The 26,886-nt window shown below is 43.4% G+C and overlaps 1 protein-coding gene across 2 annotated transcripts in view; it reads left to right on the top strand.

Annotated features, from left to right (window-relative positions):
- C4QH6orf118 (chromosome 4q C6orf118 homolog) overlaps window positions 1-26,886 on the top strand; it is a 420,601-nt gene that overhangs the window by 301,247 nt on the left and 92,468 nt on the right. For both annotated transcript variants that reach the window (XM_069607675.1, XM_069607674.1), the window contains exon 8: window positions 23,917-23,970. In XM_069607675.1, coding sequence (XP_069463776.1) covers window positions 23,917-23,970 — 54 coding nt within the window. The remainder of the gene's footprint in view (window positions 1-23,916; window positions 23,971-26,886) is intronic.

The following is a 26,886-nucleotide window of genomic DNA, read 5'->3' on the forward strand; positions in this document are numbered from 1 at the left end:
ATCCCACCGCGTCTTCAAAAGCTGGCAGGGAATCATTAATGGCTTCAACTCGCACACCTAAAAGCCCCGGTCGTAAGGCTTCTGAGATGCCTACTCATATGGAGTTGACCGGGACAACCGCAGAGAGTGCATTTAAGATAAAAGCGTTGAAATATTTATTATCAAAGGGCTCAACATCAAAGTCTTCGATGTCAAAACCATCTGCATCATCCTCGGATCCATCTTCGAGCTTTAAGCCATTATTGAAGAAAGGATTGTTCAAGTGCTTTGGTTCTATTTTTGAGGAGAAAGAAGAAGATGAGGACATTGTACCCTTTGGGTATGAATGTTTTGGTATACCCAATGACTGTGAGGAACTCATTTGTGAGGAATCTCAACTAGAGATCTTCACTACTTGTCTTAAGGAAGCCAGTGACTTAGACACTTATCCAGAAGTGGAATTTAATTAATCTGACACAACTGTTCATCCAAGTGCTGCATTCAGGACAGTGATGAACAGAGTCACTGAGTATTTGGGTTGGGGACGTCCTGAAAAGGACATAGCACAGGATGACCTTATGGATATCCTAGACAACGGTCCACCCAAATAACCTGTGCTGCCTTTCCATTCTCTGTTTAAAAATAACATTTTGGAAAATTAGCGGAAACCCGATACCACTCCGGTATTCAATAAGGAGTTGGTTAGGAAGTATAGACCATCAGTTATTGATCCTGGCACCTTACTCCTGAGAGTTTAGTGGTACAGGCGGCTACTTCAACCTCTAAGACAGCTGCATAACCCTCCATCTCACCTGACAGGGATGACAAAAATATGCTGTCCGGTCATTTGGTCGACAGACAATTGGTCGATAGACAAACGGTCGACGCAATTTCGTCGAAAGACAAATGGTTGATTTTTTTTTTTATATATATATTTTTCAGGTTTTCGTTTAGGAAAAAAAAGGATTTTTAAGCAAAAAAAGGGGGCTGGGGGAGGGGACCCCCCCAAAAAAAAAATATGTGAAAATACAAAAAAATAAATTCGACCATTTGTCTTTCGACCAAATTGCGTCGACCATTTGTCCTGTCAACCTTTTTTTTTCGACCAAATGACCTGTAACCCAAAAATATGACATGCTGGCAATAACGGTGTTCTGTGCTTGGAGTATGGCACTCAAGGCCAATAATGCATGTTATGCATTAGCAAAGTACACATTCACTTTATGGAATGCAATCGCCCAAACAGTTGACAACATCTCAGAGGGGCAAATGAGGGATGGCTTCAACAACATTATTAATGCTGGTGAGGAAGCAGCATGCCAATCTCTCCAATCGGGTTTGGGCACATCAGAATGTGTTGGCAGCTCTATGGGTTTGAGGGCAGTCTATGCAAATCTGGATTTTCTTGCGATGTTCAGCCTAGACTCCTGGACATGCCCTTCGATGAGTCACACCTCTTTGGGTGCAGCCATCCCTCAGCCCCAACAGCAGCACCCACCTTCTCAGAGTTGTTGAGGACAGGCTTTTCATTTCTACTGCTCTTTTGGACAAAGGGGTAGAGGTCAGGCTGCCCAAAGAGGGCAAAGATTTCCACGTGGCTCTAGAGGTCATGGAGGAAGAACAGCTGAGGCAGTCACCTTCTCATTGCCCTCAGCCACAGCCACTTCCCCAAAACCACTGTGAGCGCTTTACTCACATGTCTCTGGTGGGAGACAAGTTGACTCAGCATCTTGAAGAATGGAAGCACATTACTTCAGATGCTTGGGCACTGCGGACAGTAGCTCAAGGGTACTGCCTCTCATTTCTGAAAAAGCTTCCAGATTGTACCCCAAGGGAGCAATCTCTTTGGGAACCGACCTACTCCTCAAGCAGGAGATTCTCTCCCTGCTGGAGAAAGGTGCAGTGGAAAGGGTAGCAGAGCAATACCAGGGTTGGTACTCCACTTACTTTCTGGTTCCCAATAAAGACAGAGCACTGCGACCCATCTTGGACATGAGAAGCTTGAACAAGTTCCTCAGGAATTACAGTTTTAAGATGGTCACTCTTTCGCAGATCCTCCAAGCCCTTCAGCTCCAGGACTGGATGGTGTCACTCGATCTTCAGGATGCTTACTTTCATGTACCTATGCTTCCCAAGCACATGAAGTACCTGAGGTTTGGCATTGGCAGTTCTCACTTTCAGTTTCGAGTGCTACCTTTCTGTGTGACCCCCGCCCCGAGGGTCTTCACTAAGTTGATGCTGGTGTTGGCAGCATATCTAAGGAGGGGAAGGATTCACATCTTCCTTATCTAGACGAATGGCTGATCAGAGCTTGTTCTCCCAAACAGGTTCTTGAACATCTAAACAGCACCTGCCACTCTCTCCACAAACTGAGCTTCTCCCTCAACTTCAAGAAGTACCAGGTGACACCTTCCCAAAAACTGCAACTCATTGGAGCAGTCCTGGACTCTTCCTCTGGAAAGGCTTTGCCACCCGAGTTGAGGGCTCAACATATCTTGCAGATGGTGATGAAATTTCAGAATGCCCAACATCTACCGATGGTCACAATTCTCAGGGAAGATGACAGAACTTTCTCAGGTCTCAAGCAAGCTTGCACAGGATCTCCTGTGGTGTGCCTGCAAGGAGAATGTGATGATAGGGGAACCTTTTTGGCAACCCTGGCCGGAGATGACAGTAGTCACAGGTCCTTCCCTCACAGGATGAAGAGCTCACATCAGCGATCTTTGGTCACCATCAGAATCCAGACTACAAGTAAACTTTTTAGAGCTGAGGGCAATCAGACTGGCGCTGATGGCCTTTTTGCCATGCATACAGGGGAAGAACTTCCTAATAATGATGGACAACACAGTGGCCATGCACAACACACAAGGAGGTGTACGGTTATTACCACTGTGCAGCGAGGCAATGCAGCTCTGGTTTTGGGCGCTACAAAACTGACTCTCTCTATCGGCCGTTCACCTAGCGGGAGAAAGGAACGTGATGGCGGACGCTCTGAGCAGGCAGCTCAGGAAGTCCTTCGAGAAATCTTTGTCCTTTGGGGAACCCCTCAAGGGGACCTGTTCAAATGCAGTATCAACAGGAAAGGCAACCTGTTCTTCTCTAGAGAATTTCCTCAGAGAGAAGCTCTGGAGGATGCGTACACAGTGGACTGGGAATTTCCACTCCTGTAGGTGTTTCCACCAATCCCTGTCATTCCCCATGTCATCAGGAGGTTGCGGAAGTTCAGGAAGTCTATGATCCTGATTGCTCTGAATTGTTCCAGGATGATGTATCCAGAACCTCTGGACATGTCCATCTGCTCTCCATTTCTTCTTCCTCAGAGGATGTACCTACTCTTGCAAGAGGGAGGCTATCTACTTCATCCAGAAATCAGTACTCTGAACCTTCATGCTTGGTTTCTGAGAGGTTAAGATACCAAAATTTGGACCTGCCGAAAGACGTGATGGAGGTGTTGCTTTGGGACAGAAGACCCACAACAAAAGCACTATATCGCTGCCATTGGAACAAGTTTTGCAGCTGGTGTAGAGCTAAAGCTATTGATCCTTTTACTTGTGATACTCCTGCAGTGATTTCTTTTGTGTTATACCTAACCCATCAAAGCTGCTGGTGGCTACTGCCAAGGAAGTGTTATCCAGCTTTAAACACATGCCAAAGCAAGGTTCTGATTTTAAAATACCCATTGTGATTCAGTTCCTCGAGGCACTGACAAATATTTGTCCACCGCTCCCTTTCATAGGCCCGAATTGGGATCTAAACTTGGTTTTAATGAGAGCACCATTTGAACCTCTTCATTCGTGCCCACGCAGATTATTGACATTCATGGCAATTGAAGAGAAGGGCCCAGTGCCCTCCCTTGGCATGACACCTGTGGATCAGGCAGCAGAGACCGAACCCAAGGAAAAGAGTCAGAGCGGGCACCCGGGCTGGTTTCAAAAGTAATGTTTAATGCATCTCAAGATACCAAGAAGAAACCAGAAATGAACTCCCAGAATCACTGGGTTTATATAGGCAAATTACACTGGGGGTCATTACGACCCAGGCGCTAATTGCACCAACATTACCACCATGGTGTAAACTATGTTTACACCATGGTGGATGGCGGATTTACCGCCCCATTCCAAGGTGAGTGGGGCGGTAAATCCCCATTTCCCATTTTCCCTTCCCCATTCCCATTTTTGCCCCATAGGGCATAATGGGAGTGGGGAAGGCGCTAATTATGCCGCCGTAAATTACGGTGGCGTAATTAGCATCATGGCAGGTTAGCGCCATGGATTTTAACGGCTGCTAAAAGCAGCCGTTAAAATCAGAATAGGCGTTAAGGGTTAACGACGGCGTTAACCCTTAACGCCTGGGTCGTAATGAGGCCCACTGACCTTATATTTTCATGCAAATACAGGATACATTTTCAATTGGCTCTCTTAACTAACATACGATCCCTCCCATCTTTCAATTGGCTGGCTTGCTCGTCAATCACCAAGCCCACTTGACTTCTCTTGGCAAGCCTCACTTGACTGTCATATAGACTAATTACATTTGTGTGAGATCCTACTGACCTTTATTATACATCCTTCGATGTCTTGAAAGGAGCAGTCTTTATCAGATCACCGGAGTCTTTTTGACAGGCTATACCGTGTTTTCCATCTTATTTGTTGCAAACCCAGCAGCTGTCTGCTCTAATTGCTACTTTCCCAGACCGCTAACTGGCCTCCCCCGACCCATCAATGTCAGAATTGCTGCCAAGAAGTTCTAAATATATGCATCAGCTGCAGTGAACTATCCATGAACTGTTGTTAGGGAATTATTTTATTATTTTTGCATTACTAGGGTTTTTTCCACCATCTTGTTTTTAGAATTGAGTTGACATTTACTCTAGTCTGAATGGTCAGCACCGCTACCAATGGGGAGTTAGGGTCAATTTTCAGACTAGATGTTTGATATTCATAATATATGTGTAATATCTGAGATACCCTCAACTGCATATGGCATTCTGACCCTAAAATTATATATCACCCTAAAAATGTGCTTTTTGTCCTAGAAAGCGCTACAATTCTGATTTTTGCCACACTGGAAATATTGATCAGCCTGACAATTTATCTGCATTCCGTTTGAGGGGCGGGGTGGGGTCTAGCAAGTCTAGCACCTCCTCTACACAATCTTCTTAGTGGCCATCGCTTTTGCTCGTAGAGTTAGTGAGCTACAGGCTCATTTATGTAAACCTCCTTTCACTATATTTTTTAAGGACAAGGTAGTCCTGAGGGTTCGCCCCTCATTCCTTCCCAAGATAGTGTCCGAATTTCATCGGACACAAAAGATTGCCTTTCCAGCATTTTATCCACCTCCTCATCCTTCCAAGGATGAAGCAAAGTTGCACAGACTTGACCCAAAAAGGGTTCTGAGTTTTTATATTGCCAGATTGGCAAATGTCAGGCAAGACAATCAACTCTTTGTTGGTTACACTGGATACAGACTGCGTCAAGCCGAGCCTAAACAGACCTTGCCACACTGGATCATTCTGTGTATTTGAGAATGTTATTCTTTTGCTGGAAAAGAAGCTCCTGAAAATCTAAGGGCACATTCCACCAGAGGAGTAGCATCTACCTCGGCTCTGCAAAGAGGTGTACTAGTGCAGGACATTTTTAATGCTGCAACTTGGTCTTCGATACACACCATTTCAGAACATTAAAGTCTGGACACCTTGTCAGATCAGGGCGCTAGGTTTGGGAAGCACAATATAAACTAGTAATTAACATCCACTCAATCACAAATGCATCCTTGCCCGTCACATTAAGGACGAGTGGCAGCAAGACACAAGATGCATTGCATATGTAGTTTGTCCGATTGTCCACCCAAGAATGATGCAGAGTTACCCTCACATAAAACTACAGTGTATGCGTTACTCTATTATGCTGGTGGCTGCACACCAATGCAACATTTCTTTGATCTCATATATTAACTATATACATATGTATATCTTCTCCCTACATGTGGTTTTGTTCATCTGTGGTTCTTGTTTGTGGCCGTACCATGTTTTTTTCTTATTATGATTATGATGTTTCACAATTATGTTATGCTGCTTTTATTATGATTTCTCAATATTATACTTTACTAATCCTATGATTGTTACTACAAATCCACTTGGTTTAAACCACGTGGCTTTTTCTCTGTGGCCATTTATGATTTTGTAACTTAACTTGCACCACAATGATCCACTCTACGTTGGCCCAATGGGGCTCCCTAATGGGAATTGCAACTCATGTGAACTTTCTTGATTGATTTTCTTTAGCACAATGTGAGCCCTGTAACTGCATTGGTTGGATCAATATGAAAGATTTTTGCCCTGATGAAGGACTTCCAAAAATGCATTGGCCTAATGGCATTTGCACACTAATTAAGCTAATAAAGATGATTATGTAACACCTTTAAAATCAACTATTTCATATGTTCAAAGACATACCAGAATAAAAGAATACTTAACGTTTTAACCATGTAGTGCTTCCTAGGGTGTACTATCCTCACCGATGGCTATCTAGTCTTGGTTCTTTTCCCTCCCATGGATTCCTCATCGCCCTCCCAGCCTACCCCTCTGACTATTGGTGTATTTCTTAATGCACTTCTCCCTCTTTCAATTACCATGTGGGTTATGTATCCTCAAATCGTATGTGTGAAAGAAGGAAAAACGAAAACTGAGGCAACAGGTACAGTGCATGCTATTTATACCACCACCGACATCATGTTCCAGCGCAGGAATGGAAGCCGCAAAGGGACATAGACACGACATTGCACAGCACCCTCAGCTGTTGAAAAATGTTTCCGAAACTGCAATCAGCATATCAATATATCAAAGATGAGGAATCTCTGCAAGGAACATCCAGTAGAAACAACATTACCAGGGGTAAGTGATTTGTTCTTCAGAGCCATAGTGGATGTGTTCTTGGCACTCATGAGGAAGGGACTCTGGTTGGGGTCCCAATGCAGGATCCAAGAAGCGATATGAGCGGCGGTCTGATCCAAGAAGTGTTTCAAGGTCTTCCAAACACATGCAACTCCAAACAAACTCTCAGAAAGGAAAGAAAAAGTGCATGCTGGACTAATGACTGTGGTGCAGAACCCACGGTCAGGTCAGCAGTAATGACAGTTACAGCACCTTCAACACACATTTTTGATACTGCGTCAGTGGCACCGGAGGACCTGTAGTCCTTATAGCATGTGATATTAACTATAGGTGCCCAAGAAGCAGCAGCAGCTGATTGTGCCTCCAACATCCCTCCTATGCAGTGTGCACTTGGAGAGCAGGCGCCGTAGGCCTCTACAGCACCTATGGTATTACGGTTCCCTCTACTGACTCTCTGCTGTCAAGGGCGTCAAAAGTGGCAATTGTATGGCACAATATACAAGTGGCATGGCTCTGTTTAAGACTTCAAAGGGGTCATGGTGGTCCAGGGTACTTGATATGGAGAAACTGTTCTTGGAGTTGCACAGGAAACGTTATACCTTATTTGGCAGTGAAGAAGATTGTGACATAGCTGACTGTGAAGATACATTTTCCAGGGGGCAAGAGATAGATTTGGGTGAAACAGGTGTGGTGAGATTGAAACTGAGGAAGTTGGGGACCTACAAGATGCAAGTGGGTGTAATACTATGCTTGAGGCAGTGCTGAAGTTTTGTCATACATGGGCTGTATGAGAAAAGCAGTCAAAGCCATGGACATTCAGGCAACCGACACTGCTGATCAAGCCGTGTATGATAAGATCACATATGAAATGCTGACAATCCCAAGGAGGACAAACCCTTCCTGCACTTTAGTGAATTCAAGTGGATGCCCTAACACTTTTCCAACTTTGCCTCCTGACAGGAACTCCAAGTGAATTGATGCTATGTCCAAAAAGGTGTTTATCGCTGACTCTTTGGAATTGTGGTCATTGAATGCAGCCACAGCTACATGGCCTTAACCATTCACCATTAGGCAGGTGGTGGTAAGGTCAATTGAACACCTGTCCATAGAAAGCTGAGAGGCAATATAGCATATGACGCCTGGTAGTTCTGAGGTCTTCAGGCACACCATTTAAGCCGGATTGGGCACAGTGGATTCAGTTTCCAGAGGTATGCCCACTTTGGATGGTTTCAGGAAGCATCACTGACATCAGCAGTCTGTGTTTTCATCGGATGTACAGGCAAAAATACTCGACATGCCCTTTCAAGTGGATGGTTCTTTGGTTATTAAGTAGACCACAACTTGGAAAAGCATAACGAGTTTAGGCAGACGGGTGAGTCGTTGGAACGGTCGGCCACCCTGAAAAGGTTCTTTACAGCACATAAGATTAACTTAATGCCAGCTATGCCTCAAAAGTGTTTTAGTAAAGTGTCCCAGTGAAAACCCAGTCTTTTACCATTCAGCAAGAATCGGGGATCATAAGAAATCAGCCACCTAGCCTGAGTCATCTGAAAGGGCAGTGGCCCCAGGGAACCTGCTTTGATGTGTCTTTGCAAGCAACGCGCCTGTAGGGGCAGTCTGAGGGACATTGTTGAATAGTGGAGGACTATGACCACTGACCAGTAGGCCACACAGATTGTGGAAAGAGATTATTTACTTCTCCCCTAGATTGTTCACCCACTGCAGTGAAAAAAGGGGCAACACCAATCAGAGATATTTCTGGAAGTGCAGTTGATGGTCCTAAAAAAGGCATATAGAAGAAGTACCTGAAAGCGAACACCATACCTGGTTGAACCTTATATATTTTTTCAAACCCAAATGAGAGCCAGTGATGTTTAATCCCATTTTAGATCTGAGGGGTCTAAAGATGTACATGAGGAAAGAGAAGTTCAAAGTGGTAACACTGTCACAGATTTTAGGCATGTTGTGTCAGATCGACGTAGTGGTATCCTTGGACTGCCAGAACACTTACATTCATATGCCAATTTTGCAATTTCTCTGGTTTCTGACCAGGTGTTGGCACTGCAGTTCATGGTGTTGCCCTTAGGCTGAAAAATCGGCCCTGAGTGTTTTCACCAATGTGATGACAGTTGTTGTGTCCCATTTGCATCTGGAACGTGTGGAAATATTCCCTTACCTTCAGGATTGACTGGTGAAGTTGTCCAGTTGGCAGAGAATGCTGTCTGTGCTTCAACAGACCATGGTTCTGCTGCACATGTTAGATTTTTCCTGAACTTATGTGTTAAATTTGACTCCATCCATCAGGCTCTAGTCCCTTAGGCTTCTGCTGGACACAATTTTAATTTGGGCCTGGAGATTTCCAGTGATCAGTTCGATCTTGAACATTTTCATGCCCCGGTCCTTGCTCACAGATGCATCCATGACTGGTTGTGGTATGCATCTCAATACCCTAAATGTTTAGGAGGGTTCTATGTTCATTTTTCAGGTTAATTATTTAAATGGGTTTTTTGATGATATATTCTTCTAAAAAAACATCAAAAATGTATTTTTTTCTTTTTTGGGGGGGTTCCCCCAACCTCTCTCCCCTATTAATTTAACTCTATTCCCGACCCCCACCAAACCCCTTATATACCCTTGCCCACAGCCCCCTATGTTTTTCGATGAGTGTTACTGAGTAAAAATAATCGGCAAAAAACCCATAGAAAAATCACTTTCGACAAATGAACGTTGTAACGTTCAGGAGAAATTGCCAGAGGGAAGTGAATCTCCCAACAATCTTCTGCAGCCAAGAGAGATGTGCTTAATCTTGGAGGCATTTTAGTTGTAGTGACAGGGAAAAAAGGTAATGGTACACAAGGACAATACTACAGCAGGGCACTGTCAGAACAGTTGTGGTTAAATGGGCTCCCTAAAATGGTGCAGATGCTATGGATGTGTCTGATTACCTGGGACTTTTCAGTTCCCGTATTCTACCTAGCTAGGGAGGGAAACATGAGGGTGGGAATCCTTAACATAGGAGTGTCCTCTCCACCAGTCAGTGGTGGGTCACGTCTTTGGGATGTTTGGGGCCACAAGCGGACTTGTTCATGGCTCATGCCAAGCAGAAATGACATTATTTCTAAAGAAAACCCCAAGAAGGGAGTCATAGGCTGTTGTTTATCCTGTGAAAAATGTCCATGATGTACCTGTACATGTTCCATCTGTTCCCCCGCTTCAGTGGTTGATGAGGAAATTTACACACTAAATGGGGGGTGATGATCTTGGTGGCCCTCAGGTGACCGCGGAAGGTTTAGTATGCATATTTGCACAACCTCCATCATGTTGGTAGTCATTGGAGGATTCTGGTGTTTTCCGATCTACTGATGAAGGAGACCGCCAAGATATTTTATCCAGATGCGGGCATCCTCCAGCTTCACATGTGGCTAGTGATGTTCCAGGGGCACATCTTGTCAGAGGAAGTTCAGGATTTATGGTGGGTGCCATACAGCAGATTACATGAAAGATTTACTCATGCAGATGGCTGCAGTTGTACAGGTTCTGTGGTCAATGGCAGTTAGAGCACTTATTTGCTTTCATTACCCGAGGGATTCATTTTGCCCTGGGGATGATAAAGGAAGACCAGCATGTATTCCACTTTGAGGGGATACCTTGAGGCATTGTCCTTTTTCATGAGGACGCCCGAATAGGGTTTCTTCTTTGAGATGATCATAATAGTCCAAATCCTGACAGGGCAGTCATTCTCTAGCCACCAGACCCTTACATAGAAGCGCAGTGGGATCTTACTCTAGTATTGGTGTAACTGATGTCTTCTCTCTTCAGGCTTACATAGAACTGTTATTTCCGATTCCTGACCCTGAAGACTGCATTTGCATGTGACCATAATATTGGCTAGATGGGCGAGTGAATTACAAGCTCTGTGGAATGGCATGCCTTACACAATTTTTACAAAAGGAAAGGTGATGCTTTCAGTGAAGCCGTCCTTCTTACTTAAGGTTAGAAGTGAATTTCATATTAATCAGTCAATACAGCATCCAACATTCTTTCCTATTCCACACTATGATGAAGACTACGGATCCCTCACAAAACCCCTGCCTAATTTCTCCTCCCAGGTGGCCAGTGAAAGGCAGATCCTTCCTGACCCTGACCTTGGGGTGGTGTACTGCAGAGGATCACCTGCGAGGAGACAAGGCCCAGGGTGGGGAGGAGATCCTGTGGGATGAGATGCAGTATTTGTCCTTTAAAAGGGAGACCATTTTAAAGTTGCCAAAGCATTTAATTGCTTATTGTCATTATAATGTATCTGAACCACGTATAAGATCTGTGGCTCTGGGCACACAAGCCATACAAACTGAACAAGTCTTGACAACAGAAAGACCATTCACAGTATTTCGAGATAAAAATCCTCCTTACTCCCAAAGGCAGAATGGAAAGGAATCTAGAAATATTGTCTTAAGTAAACTGACTTCCTCTGTAACAACAAATTCTAAAGGTTCATCTTTAAATGATTCTAAGGGAAATAAATCTTCCCTTAAAATCAATACGTTGTTTAAAAGAGCTGATTATGTTGTTGAGAACTACAAGTCCCATAGAGGATTGAAGGGTTAGGCTTTAGCAGTAGTCAGGCAATTAAGCCTAACAACTCACACCTGAAGGAACCTGGGAGACATAAAAGACCACTCAGGTTCAAGCAATTAGCAGGAGCTGGAACTGTGACTGGAGTGTGTGCAGTAGCAGCAGAGGTAGAAAAAGAAAGGCATGTTGTTTGCGAACCAAGCAGAAGTGGGAGAACCAAACGGACGCAGTAATGTCAATGCAGCAGATTTCACCTGCTTGTTTTGAGAGGCTCCTGTTCCCCAAACTTTGAATTGCAGAGGATGTGCAGCGAAAGGCATGCAGAAAGGCTGCCTTTCCCCATGTGAGCCTGATTGCAGTGGTTGCTTTGCAAGAAACATGTTGGAGACCAAGGCGTGGAGCTGTTGTCAAGCCACGGGTCTCAGGAGTGAGAGGGGCTCCTTAATCGAGTGGCCGGGCCGGAGACACCTTCAGCAAGGAAGGGTGTTGGTCCCAAGTGAGCCAGAAGCAGTAGAAGTTGTGCAATACATGAAAGAAAGATCACAGATGCTGGTGAGCCAAACCTGGAGCTCTGATTCCTTGTGCAAGCACTGCTGTCAAAGTCTGTAGTTTCTCCCCCCTGAGTCTCCTCACCTGGATCTTCTGTGGAGCTAGATGCCTTCTGTCTCCTCCTTCTGTCCTTCTTAGGGTTCTCTGCTTCGTCTGTTTGGTAGTTCTTCTTCCCTTCTTGCGCTCATAGAGGTAGGGACGGTCTCCTCCCGAGGCCACTTTGACCGTCGATAGGACTGACAGTCAGATGAACCCAAGGGAGCCCGTCCCTTCAAACAGGGAAAAGGCCTGAATAGGCAGAAAAAACCCTGTGTAGCTGCAGGTAGTATTGGCCAGGCAGAACTGGAAGTAGAAGAGGCTGGTACTGTCTTGCAATGAAATGGAACTGCAGACTTCAATTGGTAGTGGTAAATCTCTGGTCTGTCTCTGGAGGTAGCTCCGAGTATGGCTGAGGAATAGCTAACCAATGAAATAGGGAACACACCGCTGACAGATGGTACCAGAAGAAGAAGGACTCTGTCAGCAGTATGGACGAATAGAGTAAGTCAGAAGGACTCTGAGTAAGTAGACAAGCGAGAGAGAGAAAGAGAGAGAGAGAGTGAGAGTGCGCGTGCGAGAGAGCGCTGGCAAACGAGAGAGAGAGAGGGAGAGAGAAAGAGCAGGCGAGCAAGCAAGAGAGAGAGAGAGAGAGAGAGAGAGAGAGTGGGCGAGCGAGCGATAGAGAGAGAGAGCGAGAATGAGGGAGTAGGCGAGCGAGAGAGGTAAAGTGAGAGAAAACCTGGGATACAATGTGGCGGGCACCGAACACACTGCGGACGGGTGTTGGAGAAAAGGAGCCGACAAAAAGGGAAACGCAGAAATTCCACAAGAGGCTGTAGGATAAAAGATGCCCAAAGAAAGCAATACCTACAGAAGAAACCGGAAAGGCGGCAGCGGAGAGTCTGACCGAAGACACAGGTGAGCAGGGAAGACCTGGAGCGGGGAAAGGGACAAGAGAAAGACGACTGCGGAAAAATAATAACCCAGTCGGGAAGGCAAGGGAAAGACAGGAACAAGGAAAAAACAATGAGGAAGCATGCAAGGAGAGCACTGCTACGCAGTCGAAAGTCAAAAGACCTATGAATGCGAGTTGCAACGCGACTCGCAGGGGGAGTGGCCTCCTTATGTACCTGCAGCCCAAAAAAGACTAGCATGTCACGCTGACCTGCCGTGGAGACCTAATACCGCCTCCATCTTGCCCATAGTTTCCACGGCTGCGGTGTGACAACTGCTGGCAACAGTATGCAGCTTAATTTTTAGAAGAGTGCCTTTTCTACTTGCACTGCCTGAAAGTGAATCTTGTTCTTCCTGAAAACTGTTATAAATTACAAAATACTGAAGTTATTATGATTGCAGACAGACAAGAGAGGCAAAGAGGGTGCCCCTTTTGAAGCGTGATATTCAGAGGAAGAGTACCTTGCCTATTTGAATGTATTGCATTGCCTTAAAGTGAATCTTGTCGGAACATGTATTGAATCACAAAGTACTGAAGCTGTGGTGGTATATTTGATTGTCAGTAGAATCAAGACTTCAGTTGTACAAATGAAGTTGAATGCTGTGAGGCAAATGAAAATGTGCTCATTGTGAACTCTAGTAGGAGTGAAGCTGTTGAAGTAGAATCAGCAGAACTATGAAATCATCCTGACAAATATACCTATTGTGAATCCTAATCCTGTGAATAGAGAAAATAACTGTTAACCAAGACTGGTGTTTCACTAACATTTATAGAAGTAGTATTTCTTTTGAACTGTGTCAAGTCCTCCTGGATAACTGGAAGCGGTGGCAAAGCATTGTGGCTGGGAATAACATTAATGCTATTCTGTGGAAAGTCTTTATTTCACCAAGGAGAAGACCTGTGCTGTTGGAACTTTGGTTGACACAACTTTAAAAGTGAGATTGAAACATCAAGAACTGAATTGAGACTTTACTACCTATGTGGATTTCCTTGTTTCCTTTTGATGAGCATTGAAGTTGACTTCATTTTGAATCGTGGGGAAGGGAGTTCACGCAAGTTACTAAAGGGTTATCAAGAAACTGTGAACAGAACTGTTGATGTTATTTGAATTGCCATATATTTTCTTGGTGTATTTGTGTTGAAGTCTGAGGGCCAGAAATCCTGTGTTGGAGTGTTTCTCTTTCGTTTTTTGTAGGCAGGGGTACCCTCATCGGAGTAGGGATAGTGAGGCATTTGATATAATTTATCATTTAATAAAAATGCATGTTTTAAACAATCATCAAAAAGTTGTATCCCTCACATTGATGACTGCCCACAACACCCTCTGACTGCAGAGGGAAAATGTAAAGGTTGGATCTCAGGAGCACCTTCAGCCACTACAGTACCAGCTCATATGAGTACTGGATGGATAGGAAGCTATTTGTGGCCTTTGGCCTTGCATTAAAAGGTTGTGCACAGCTCCTTTTTGCGGGAATTGTGGCAAAGTCTACCAGAGATAATGTGGGCAAGAGGGGATCCTACCCAAGAGATCTGCAGGAAAGCAAGATGCCCTTGGGCGATGGTCACTATCTACATACGCTAATAAGATAAGATAAGAAGATAAGGGTCATCGCTGCATATCATTTGTATAACACTATTGTCTAGTTTGAGACACAATGGGCCTCATCACGAGTTGGGCGGTATTCGCGGTGGTATTACACCATTAGCGCTGGATCACGGGTTTGGCGGAACGGTAAGTCCCCACTCCTCATAGGGCCCATTCAGGAATTCCCCATTCCCCATTGGGCCCAATGGGTAATTTTTGGTGCTACTACCGCCGGCGGTATTAGCACAATGGTAATAGCACCGTAAATCTGCATAATCATGGCAGATTTTCCCCCAGCTCAGAGCTGGGGGTAAATCCTGCCAAAACCGTGATTTGTCAGGCTCTTAAATGCGGCAGTAAAGCGTTACCACTGCATTTAACAGTTACCGCCAAACTCGTGATGAGGCAGAATGTCAGAGGCTCTGTTTGGCCGATTATAGCACTACACATTTTTAGCTAAATTGTTTATCTCCTTGCAGAGTTAGCATCAAGGCCCCTCTTTCCAAATTTGTGATCAACTTTGCTGGGAGAAGCTCACAAAGATGGAATCTGCAGAGTTACCTTTTGAGGAACATTGGTTAGGATGTATGAAATGTCTCCTCTGAAAATTCCTTATCTGCCTTCTCTACCCAATAGTTGGATGGGAAGGTTTCCAGTACATCACTGGCAGGAAGTATCCAGGAAACTTTTGGGCTTGAGGCAGGTGCATCGGAAACCCAGGGCACCATTATTTCCATTGATGGCCGCAAACTGACTTCTGCCCTGCAGGAACACAAGAATGAGCAGAGGCTAATGCATCTTCACAGCCATCACACTTGTACAAACCAATAGCCAAGATAATCATAAAGGTAAACCAGGCACAGCTAAGATACATGCATCACCTTTTGTGGTAACGTGGTCCAAGGGATCACTATACTTTCAAGAAGGGTGTGAATGTGGTTGAGTGGCAACCCACCAGCAAAGTGTAACAATTCTAAATAAAGGAATGTCCAATCAAGATTCCATAAAAAGATATACTTTAATTAAACACACCATATGCAATAATAACTAAATAGAAAACACTACAAAAACCCATCCCTGTAGAAAGAACACAGAACATGCAAATGTATTAGATGCAGTACTCTGTAATGAGACAGAGGGAGAAAAAGGCAATACAAATCACAATGTTCAAAAGGATATGTTCCTGAGTTGTAAAAAGGGATTCATGATTCATGTGGCACTGTTCGGTAGTTTGATTAGTTCGAGATGCAGCAGCAGTGGTTAGAACTTTGATCAGTGCCAAAGGCTGGTCCTGGTTGTTAGAACTGGGTCGAACATGCTCGAATCACAGCACACAGTGGCTGGAAAGCAAAATTGCAGGAATCCTGGCAGCCTTGGCTCTCAGGAGCTGTGAGTTCCACTCCAGGATCTCAGGGACAAGATGAGCCCTTTGTTCTGGTTTCCCAAACATGGGGGAGGCTGGCGCACACCTTTCAGGTGTCCTTCAACATGGTGTGGTCCTGGCAGAGTTGCAGGTCTTGTTCTAGCAGCAGGTTCACCATCAATGATTGCCGGGGATGGTTGGTAGACAGAGCTTGACTCTTCCTTGGAACACCTGTCTTCATCTCACAACTGGACGACTTTGGAAAGGACTGCTCTCCCAAGATGGTCCAATGAAATCTCTCTTAAAGGGTTGAAGTCCAGAAGATGATCCAGAGAAGTAGTGGGAGGCCCCTTTTTTTAAAGGCAAATGTCCCCAGGTGAATGGGCAAAAGATAGCCTGCTTTAGGGATCCCTATACTTGGAACAAGTTGACTTTGCCTTCTGATCTCACACCCAAAGTGGATGAAGTGGAGGAGACAGGAAGAAAAGATAAAGGCTGAGAGAAAGACAATGGTGAATCCTTCCTCCAGCTGTTAAGTGCTCCATCCGTCTATGCTAACCTTGCCCCTTCCGTTCGCAACAGAATCAAAGGCCTTTTCATATGCAAAACTTTGTTGTGAGGCTACCTTTTTTGAGGAAGGGTCTTCTCTTTCATTCCTGTTTCCAGGACCGATTCCTTTGGAGTGGCTTTCTTTCTGGGGAGGGTGTTACATGCCCTTACATAGGAACAAAGAGAGGAAACCCCCAAGGCTCCTGTCTTGCTGGCTGCAGCAGGACAACCTGTCTGGTGGAAATACAAATAGCCCTTCCACAGCTGAACTGGGATCACAGGGCTGACACGTGCAATATCAAAGTGACGTGGCTTGGATAGCTATGAGAGATGCTGGCCACCATACCCTAAACGCAGGTATGGATTATACTTACACTTTACTGTTCCACCAGGACAGCGGCCTCATATTTATGTCATTTTTGAAACAGGGGTGCATATCTAAAATGCAATCCTTGTGCCGTAGAGACTATGCTATCATGGCAGCTGTCAAATGGACACCTGTGTCCTCTTTGTGCCATTGGTAGAGCATGCATTGTAGATCAGGCTACTGATCTAACAGGGCACAGTACACTATTCTTTTGGCATGGAGATTGTGAAAGGGCGATCTGATTTTATGAATTAATTAAAATAAAAAAGCCAGGGCTTCTACACCCTTGCCATATTGCAATTCCTCACACTCACAATGCTGCATTTGTGGATGACATTACCCACCGCTGTGAGAGAGTGAATTAAACTTTTCTGAATTATTTAAAAGATAAAGCTAAAGATAAGGAATCAGCTTAGGAGCATTGTATCCATCAGAAACAATATTCTCCAATAGGTATGTATCTTGTTCTTATCGGCTAAAAGCAGCAGTGCAAGATGAGAAGCTGAGAAATGCAGTTGACATCATATCTGAAGGAGATAGGTAAAGGACTTTTCATAATGATGTTTCACTAAAGGACTGCAATTTTACCCTGGAGTTTCTGTGAAATGTCACTTTCTTTAAAAGTTTTCTTGCTGGTCAGAGTCTGAGAGTAGAGGAAAAAAGCATATAATTTGTCTCTGTCTTTTCAACAACATCATCACTTCTATTTGCTATCTAGTATATTGAATCTGGATAGTTTTTGTTATTAAATCAGTATTCCTAAATATGGGTTTGTAAAATGTAAACAGTATTTATATACCAGAATATGCCAGAATTCCCTTAGTTTTCAGTAAAGGTACTTAATTTTCAGTAAAGGTACTTCTCTCTTGTTATACTGTATACAGCTTCCCATGCCTTGATCTCTGATTTCTTTATTTCATAGAGAAATGCATGTGTTCTTTTTTAAAGAAATGTTATTGTACTATGGAGTAAAAGATATGAATAATGTGTGAATAATTATTTTAGAAATAGGTCACAGATGGATTTATATATAAGTCAACATCACAGAAAATATAGTACTGTGATGTAAGGCTGAACATCCTAACCTTCACCTCTGGCAAAAGGTCTCAACCTTTTTTATATTTTATTCCTGACTGGTTGACCTACCTTCATCCTAGCATTCTGTTCTCTTATCAGGACCCGGTGTGACCAGCCAAGTCACACTTTCTCCAGATCCTCTGCCCTGAGACACCTGGGTGTGACCTTTGTGTAGATTCTGATTTAGAGGGTGTGAACATCACAATGCTGAGAGCAATGACAGCCAGCAGAGTCTGCTACATGTGGCTGTGACAGTTATTGTGAGAGGGACTGCTAATATTGTCTATGCCATGGAGGGTGCAGTTTCCACTCATTTCATGTGGCTCACTGAAACATTGAACAATGATAAACAGGCCTAGAAATTGCCACATCAATCACAAAGGCTGCCAGGGAATACTTACAATGCTTATGCAAGGAAATTCTGCTACCAGAGTGACCAGAACGCTTTGAAGACCTGAACCTTGCTGCAAGATCTGAGAAACTTTACTCTGATTACTCTGAGGGTGATGATGGAAATGCCTTTGTAGGGACAGGCCCTCCTAGTCCTTGTCCTACCACTTCACTGTATGTGTCTTTTGTATGTTTTCTGCACAGGAGTCCAGTTTGGACACCCGGAAAGGCAGCTCTTCATTTTTGTCCTTGGTGGACAAAGACCCCTGGGATACCCTTGGGGCACCCACGGGTAGGGGTACACCTTTATACCCCTAGTGTGTGTTTCTGGGCACATCTATGTTGCCCACTGAGCAGGGTATGGGCTGGTGGCAGCTACATGCTGACTTGACAGTGTTTCTGGGTATCCTCCCTTTTTGGGACACCCAGGCCCTTTCATAGGAAGCAATGGATTCCTGGACAAAGGCAAGATTGCCGCTGGTGGCCTCTTGGTTTCCTTTGTATTTCCCCTTTGCTTTGTTAAGTCCTGAGAAACCCTGCCTCTGTTCCCTTCCCCTGACTGGATGTTGGGTGGAAGGACCATATATGGAGCTGGGGCTGCCACTGCTAGATTAGTAGGAGCCTTACCAGGGATTGCTGTTATGGGAACACCCCATGTATGGGACCTGCCTGAATGGAGCAAGAAGTGAAATCACATTTTATGTATTGCGGGTGTCTGGTTTTTGTTGTATATCACAATGCCTGTGGTCCCACTCTGACGGAAACAGGGTGAATGCAGTGAATGATCTGAATGGATGGGAGTTGCCTCCAATCCAAATCCTGTGTTATGGGTGTCTGGTTTCGGGTGAATGGTCGGATTGCCTTTGAGCATGATTGGTAGCTGCAAGAATGCACTTTGTGTGATTCGCTGAATGGGGAACATTCATGTATTACTAGGGACCCCTCACTCACCTTAGTGTCATAAGCTGAAAGTCAAAACCAAAGCAGAGGCTGAAGTCTGAAGAAGCTTGTATCCTGAATCCAGCTGTAGGAAGAAGTCTGCAGTTGCAACTCTTCATCAAATATAAAAATGCTGCTTTGCTGAATCGAGGACTAAACCAGAGAGGACCTGTAGTGGCGACCTCTTCCCATAGCTATGAGGGGACATCGTGCAACTGCTGCTCTTCATCTGAAATGTCCTAGAAGCCAGTCTTGTGTGCTTGCTGTCCTGAAGAGGTACCTTTTGTAGGTCCAGAAGAAGAGCGCCTGGACATCTTGAGCCCAAGAACTGCATCTGTGTTGTCCAGGGTCCGGCGGAGTGTTTGTGACCGCTGGAAGCCAAGTTTCTGTGTATCGCTTGAAAGAGAGGGTATGCCAGCATAGTGCTGCTCGGCATACCCTCAGCTGTCAAAGTTCCAAGTAACAGAAGAAATCTTCAAGTGATACTGCAGCCATGACATCTGTCCACTTTTCTGTGCCAGAGAACATTCCGGGTCACCTCCTGCAGAGTAGTTCGAGCCGGTGAGTTTCCCACCACCAAACACCGAAGAAAGTGTCCTGAAGGTCCAGTCTTGGTCAGAGTCTGCAGTTCAGTCCAGTCCTCAAGTCCAAGTCACTAGAAGCCATCCTGTCATCCGTGCTGTGGCTGCAGCATCAAAGAACCAACAGGCGGCCAACCACAAAATACTGAAACCCAACATCTATTGCTGCCACTCCACCTGTCGCCATTGAAAGTCATCAATGACCACCAAAGGACTAACCTTCATCATCCAAGCCTTGTTGAGTTCCACTGTAAGCGACGTCCCAGCAACAATTTCTTCCAAGGAGGATCCATCTTCAAGGGGCATTGACTAGTAAATCAGAGAAACTCTGCCCCTTTGCCTTCCAAGGCACCCAAGGTACTGTGGCAAGGACTGGCATCTTCCATCCACAGGATTCATTCAGGAATCCCTGATTTGTCTTGTTCTGCTGTGGCTTCCCAGGCACTTTGGGGTGGGGGTCCTGTAGAGACTGAAGAAGACTATACATGAGCATATTTGGGCTTGGCTGTAATATACAACATAAAGTACACCCTAACTTTTCCTTTCAGGTTTCCCGGGGGGCGGGGGGAGGATTCCTCACACAGAATTTCATTTGTACACTATAGAAAGGATTCTGCCAACGTTCTAAGTAGTACCTGCCTTTCTACATTAATGTTTATGAGATTAACCCTTATCTAATTATTCAAAAGCTTTTTAATAACAGCCAGCAGTTGGTGCATTATAACTTAATTTAAAGTGGTACCACATAGAACTGTACATATTAAGTTAAGTTGCCTAATTAGATGTCTACTACAAAATGACTCATTTATTTGTATATATCTACCTGACCTTTGCTCCTTTAATAAAAGAACTGTTTTATCACCGAACATAGTGTTTGGACATTCCATTGTGGGGAGCTTGGGGTTTCACTGCACCTAAGAACCAGTGTGCATCACCTCCCTTGAGTCTCAGTCTTGTTTGCTCATCCATAGCGACCATTAGATAACCTTGGCTGGGGTGCTCTGTGCCTCTACTCCAACCATATAGTGGACAGACGTACAGATACCCACCTCCAGTCTTTGCACTAAGGTTCCATGGTAGAGATTTGGACAGATACTAAAAGAATCCGTTGTGTGATCAATTGTATCACTGTGCTTCTCTGAGGAAATGTTCCACTTACGATGTTGTAGCATCCATCGTTCACCATAACAGATCTCGTCACTGCTACATTGTGAACTCTCATTAAAGGGATGGTCTAAACCTTAGAAGAACATGGAAAGTGATTTTACCAAAGAACATTGAGTCTTTCGCTAAACAGGTCTCAATACCTAAATCATAGCATGAAAGGGTTTTGAACAAAGAATTGCCCCTTCACTCGATTCCTTTGGTGAAACTCAGCTTGCCCACGCCCATGCAAAGAGGCCACCAGTTCTGACAATCATATTATAGCAATCACAAACCTCTTCAAAGGGGTGTTTATTTGTGACAACTGTAAGAAAACAGAGGCAGAAGATTAGCCTCGATCTGAACACTTTGTGGAATTGTTGCAAAACCTAATTAGGAGGACTCTGGCTCTCATTCCTTCCCTGCTGTTACTGTATTGCCGATTCTCCTGTGTTAATTTGCAGTGATTGTAAGAGTGCACCTGCACATTTATTTTCATTATTCAAAAGGAATTGCTTATCTGCTCTTGTAGAGAATCCTTATAATTATGTAAAAATATCACATTCTACTTAGAGTATCAATATTGCTGTATTCAATATAATAAAGTGCAAAATTGTGTTTCTAATGCCCCACACAACCTACCAACAGTTGTGGCCTGGCTCCTCGGCCATAGCTACCCTAGCTGAGAGGAGAACATTGAAGGGTGGACCAAAGCTTGCTTACCTTGGTGAGGCACCTCCTCGTGCCTGGAGAGAGTCCTTACGTCATGTACCAAATGATGTGCTGTGGCACAGCACAAAACAAGTATTTGCAAAGCCAATATGCCTGCCAATGTGAATAAAGGGTGTTCAAGTGTTGGCCACTGGGGTCTCTACAAACTATAATACTCTCTATGTTGGCTTTGTCAATGCTTGTTTTTAAGGACCTTCTTAGCCACAGGTAGAAAATTGTATTTTTTGTATTTCTAAGAGGTACTAGATATTTTTAAAGAAATAAGCAAAAGTGGAGATCCCATCTACTGAGAACAAACAAGGTCTAATAACATGGGATGTCACCCATTCAGGAGGGTCTATAATCATGTTTTAGCTCTCTGTACAATACTAAAGAAAAACTACCCATTTGCATATCCATCTAGTACACCATTCACGGACAAACCAGCACCAAAAGGCCAGACAATTCTCAAATGCAGGAGATTATTGATAGGAAAACAGAGGGGGGTCTGGAAGTCTCTCTACCAGCACGAACACCGCCCATTGACCTGCTTGTGGGTGGATGGCCCCCGGGAGAGTCTCAACCAAGTCTTTAGCTCACTGTCCCTTTCACAGAGGAGAAATATCCCTGCATATCAGTCTTTGTCCTGCCCAGGGGCAGTCCAGCACCGAAATGCTAGGTAATTCTCCTCAGAACAAGAGTATCAACAGCAACCCCATACACGTGTTTCAGCCTTGTTGGGCATCATCAGTGAGGTGGAGCTGTGCCTCTCTGAGAACAGTGAGCAAGGGGTCCATGTCTGGATTCCCCTGGTAACTTAGGGTGAGACCCAAAGCTACTTAATATGCAAAACAGAGGGAGGTCTGGGAGTCTCTCTACCAGCACAAACACAGCCCATGGACCTGTTCTTGGGTGGATAGCCCCTGGGAGAGTCTCAACCAAGTCTTTAGCTCACTGTCCCTTTCACAGAGGAGAAATATCCCTGCATATCAGTCTTTGTCCTGCCCATTATTAATAGGAACCCTACGCAAATGTCTCTGCCTTGTTGGGCTTCATCAGTCAGGTGACACTGAGGTGCATATTCTCTCTTGGCACGGAGAGATAGGAGTCTATGTTGGATCTACCCTTACCACCCTATGCAATTTATTCACTGAACACAAGTAACGCAGTAGCCACTCTTCACTAATGTGGCCAAAATGAAGAAACATTTCTCTGTGGTTGCTGTTGGTACTCTTGTTCAAAGAACACCCTGTGGGCACAATTCACATGGCCTTGTTTGGTCTCAGTAGGGAGGCTATATCATGTTTTACCATTGTTTTAAGACTTTGTCTTGACCAATAGAAAAAGATTAAGTACTATTTTATCAGTCTTCAAAATATGTTTGACCTCTTCTAAAATATTGGCATCCTATTGGAGTGTCCATATTAATTTCTAAGTTACTGCCTAGTCCTGTTAGAATAGAAACAAACTATTTCAAATGGGATCTCGGAAGGTCCTTAAAAAATGACTGAATCTCTTCAGTGGCCTGTCCTACTCTGAAGGTGTTAGGTTAAAAGTGTAAATAAACATTTCTTAAAGAATTCTCTGCAGTGCATATCATTAGTATGTATGTATTCTGATAGGTCTGGCTGCATGATTAAACATTTTTTATTAACACCAGTAATTATCAGTCTTGGTCCTGCAAGGAAGGACATTCCCTGGGTGCGAAGCAGACATTTTTTACTTTTTTCCATGGTGGATTAGGAAGGTGTTGATAAAGAGAGGTGGGGGAAGAAGGCCCAAACCAAGATGCAATTGGCCAATAAGAGGCACTCTCTACATCACTGAGAAACCGATTGACACCAGGATGCCACAAATCATTAGGCACGGGCATATTGGGCTGAAGGAGTTTTAGTGCCTAGTGAAATGTTAATGCTGTGCAAATGAATGCACACACAAAACTATGTGTATCTGTCATCCCCCCTGTGCAGTATTAACAGCCTATATTTAGAGAAAGAAATGTTGCATGTTGTTTTAAAAAATATGCTTTCATCATAAATCTCCACAGGAATCTAGCCCCTTTCTGTTGCAATTGCATTTTGAAAGGACAGGGTCATAGGTTCATTGAATCTATTACTGATGATGTTGCAGGCTAAAGTTTTTGCATCTATACAAAATAAAAAGTAGGTTTGAATGTTAACACTTAATGAAACAAACAATAACAATCTTATTTTCTCTATTTTCAGGCTGAAACAACCACACTGGATGCATCCAATTCTCTCCTTCAAAAAGCATGCCAGGTTGGTGTGTACTTTGCTGAAATTGCACTTTCTTTCTGTAAGGTTCTTTCTGAAGGTTGGATTCTGGTGTTTTTATCATAGGGTTCTCCATATGCTAATTGCAATACATTAGAATGGATAGGAGAATACTAATATATTCAATAAATTGTTGAAAAATATTAAAATGTTCATACACAATAATATTCGGGCATATAGCACTAACACATTTTGATTAAGGTTAGTGAATGACAATTTGTAGAGCACATACACTGTAAGGCATTTTAACTGGTTTCTAGTGTATATTTTACCCTTATCAATAATTTCACAGAGTCAACAACCTTTGCTTGAACGCCCCCTGTTACACAATCCCACTCCAAAAGCAGTGGTCGAAGTGTACGAAAAGAAGAAGTGGAACTATATTCCCTACTGGACTGCCCCTGCTCCCCACATCCCCACTGCCACTGCCACACCCCCTCCCACGCATAATACAAACTCCCATACACATGCGCCTGCTGTTTAAGGGAACGTTCAGTGCAGTGCACCAAAAGGGCAAGTTTCAACTACTTCATGCACTTTTATTTTAAAACAAAAACATACCGGAACAGTTTCCTTTTAAAGTAAAAGCATAGGAACATTAAAACATAATAATAAAAAAAAGTAGAGGAGCATCGCTCCTAACCACTCCTGCCCACTTCGACCACTGCCCAAAAGTTGATCCGTATTTGTAGTTTGATTACAATAGTAAATCAAAACCAAAGGTGGTCCCTTAACTTTATGCAGGGAAAGTGAAGAACAATATTTTACAACCACAAACTGCTTGACCAGAGAAGGGAAAAGTTATTTGAATGCTATTATCTTGCTAATCTACAAGGCACACAGACATGCATTGATATAAATCAAAAGTATATAGCATGTTCTATGCAAAAATATGCAATCTACTTTAAGTTATTGTCACTTATTGACTTTCATGTATCTTAAAGATTTCCGTCAACAATAGAGAATTCAGTATACCTTTGATTTACTCCAACATCAACAATAAGTGTTGACCTCAGAGAAAAAAAATCAAGTTAACAGTACGCTTGACTTTCTCTTACACCATTGACACATTTTGGCGTCAGAGAAAATCTTCATCATGTATTTCACATTTGATAAAAAACAATCTCTTTTATCTGGTATTCTCCAAAATATATATGCTGCTATTGGATTCTAATGTAGTTATGTATGTAAAATACACACTGTGATGTGTTAAACTACTATTCTATATGTTTGGGTAGCTGTGCTTTCAATTTTGTACAGCGCAAAATATTGGCTCAATTACAAATCACACATGCATGAAAATACAATCTTCTGAAGGGATAGAAACTACCCCTGAATCCATTTATAGTCATTTTAATGCAGGTCCTTTCTTTTGATGTTAATGTTATCAGAAATATTTCAATAGTCATTCAATTTGTCATCATTTTCTGGGAATGGAAATGTACAATATAAACCTCTTATCCCACTAGAATGCTATAGATTTACTGAGAATATCAATTTGTTTCTAACTGTGCCTTTTGCAGATTAGAAGTTTAATAATACTGTATAAACTGTGAAATGTTGTACACCAGATCACAATTTCAGTTTTAAAATACACCTGTGAAAACACAGAGTTTCATCTAATTGGCTTTATTTGACTACTGTCATTTAGTACTACCACTCCTACCCGGTTGTTAGCTACCCTCTCCCTTGTGTGTCTGGTTCCCTCATTGTATCCTTCCCTTTATGCTTTGTAAAGTGCTTTGTTGCCTCTGGATGCTATGTCTGTGCTCAGTAAATACTCTAATAATAATAATAACAACTGTCAAAAGACAACATGCATGTTATGTCGAAAATGCTACGGCATTCTGTTTTAAAGTTATTCCCCAATTGCTTTTGCTATTGTCAGAGAGCAATGTGCATTTTGCGCTGCAAATGCAATGGTGTTCTATTTTAAATCAATTACCCATTGCCTTTGACTATTGTCAGAAAGCAATGTGCATTTTACATTAAAAATGCTACGACATTCAATATTGAATAATTTCCATTTGCTTCCCTTACAGACAACTCCCTTCAGTGGCTTCTCTGGTACATGATTCTCCTAATGGATTTGCAATTGCTATTAGGGGCTTCTATGCTCACTTCTGGGTTTGTGTTTTAACACACAGAACCTGCATGGCATCTCACAGTCCCAGGAAAGTTCACTTGGAGCAATGCCTCTCGGACTCTCTTTACAAATCCTTCTCAGGGGATCTGGTCCTATTCAGACAAGGCCCTGCTTCAGGTTTACTCTCAGAAGGGTCTTCTCAGGTATCCTTCAACGATCTCAAGATATTCTTCTGCACTTATATTCTCAGGCAGGGATTCCCTATCTTCAGACTTTCCAGAATCCCAGAGCTCACTCTACTTCCTATGTCTTAGACTTATACTGAGGTACATTTCCCTACATAGTGTCATCTGACATACTTTTTCAATCGTTGTTTACTTAATGGTTCCCTTACGAAGCTGGCACACCCAGTGAAAACACCCCCTTATTGAATAGGTTTTGCCGATTTAGCCATGTGACAAGTGAAGATTGTGTCTAGATCCAGAGCCAAATCCATTTTTCCTTCATAACTTTGGTTCTGGACCTAGTCTCCTGTTGAGGTGCACATCTTCAGTATCACACTACAAATCCTCATTGGTAGACATGCTTCATGCTTCAGTTGCATGAAAAATGACAAAGTTATTAAGCTATGTTAATTTATTGATTATTGATATATATTAGTATATCATGTTTAGACTCATACTGTAAGACATGCTCAAGTCCGAATTGATCTTTCTCAGATGACTGAAGCATTGCAAAGTTATGATTCTTTTTGTAAATGTATGTGCAGTGTCAACTGATGGTTCTAAATTGGCATTTCTGTACATCGAGGACTA

Source organism: Ambystoma mexicanum, chromosome 4q (assembly GCF_040938575.1).
Source record: "Ambystoma mexicanum isolate Mex_15411 chromosome 4q, UKY_AmexF1_1, whole genome shotgun sequence".
In the NCBI taxonomy this organism is placed as follows: Eukaryota; Metazoa; Chordata; class Amphibia; order Caudata; family Ambystomatidae; genus Ambystoma; species Ambystoma mexicanum.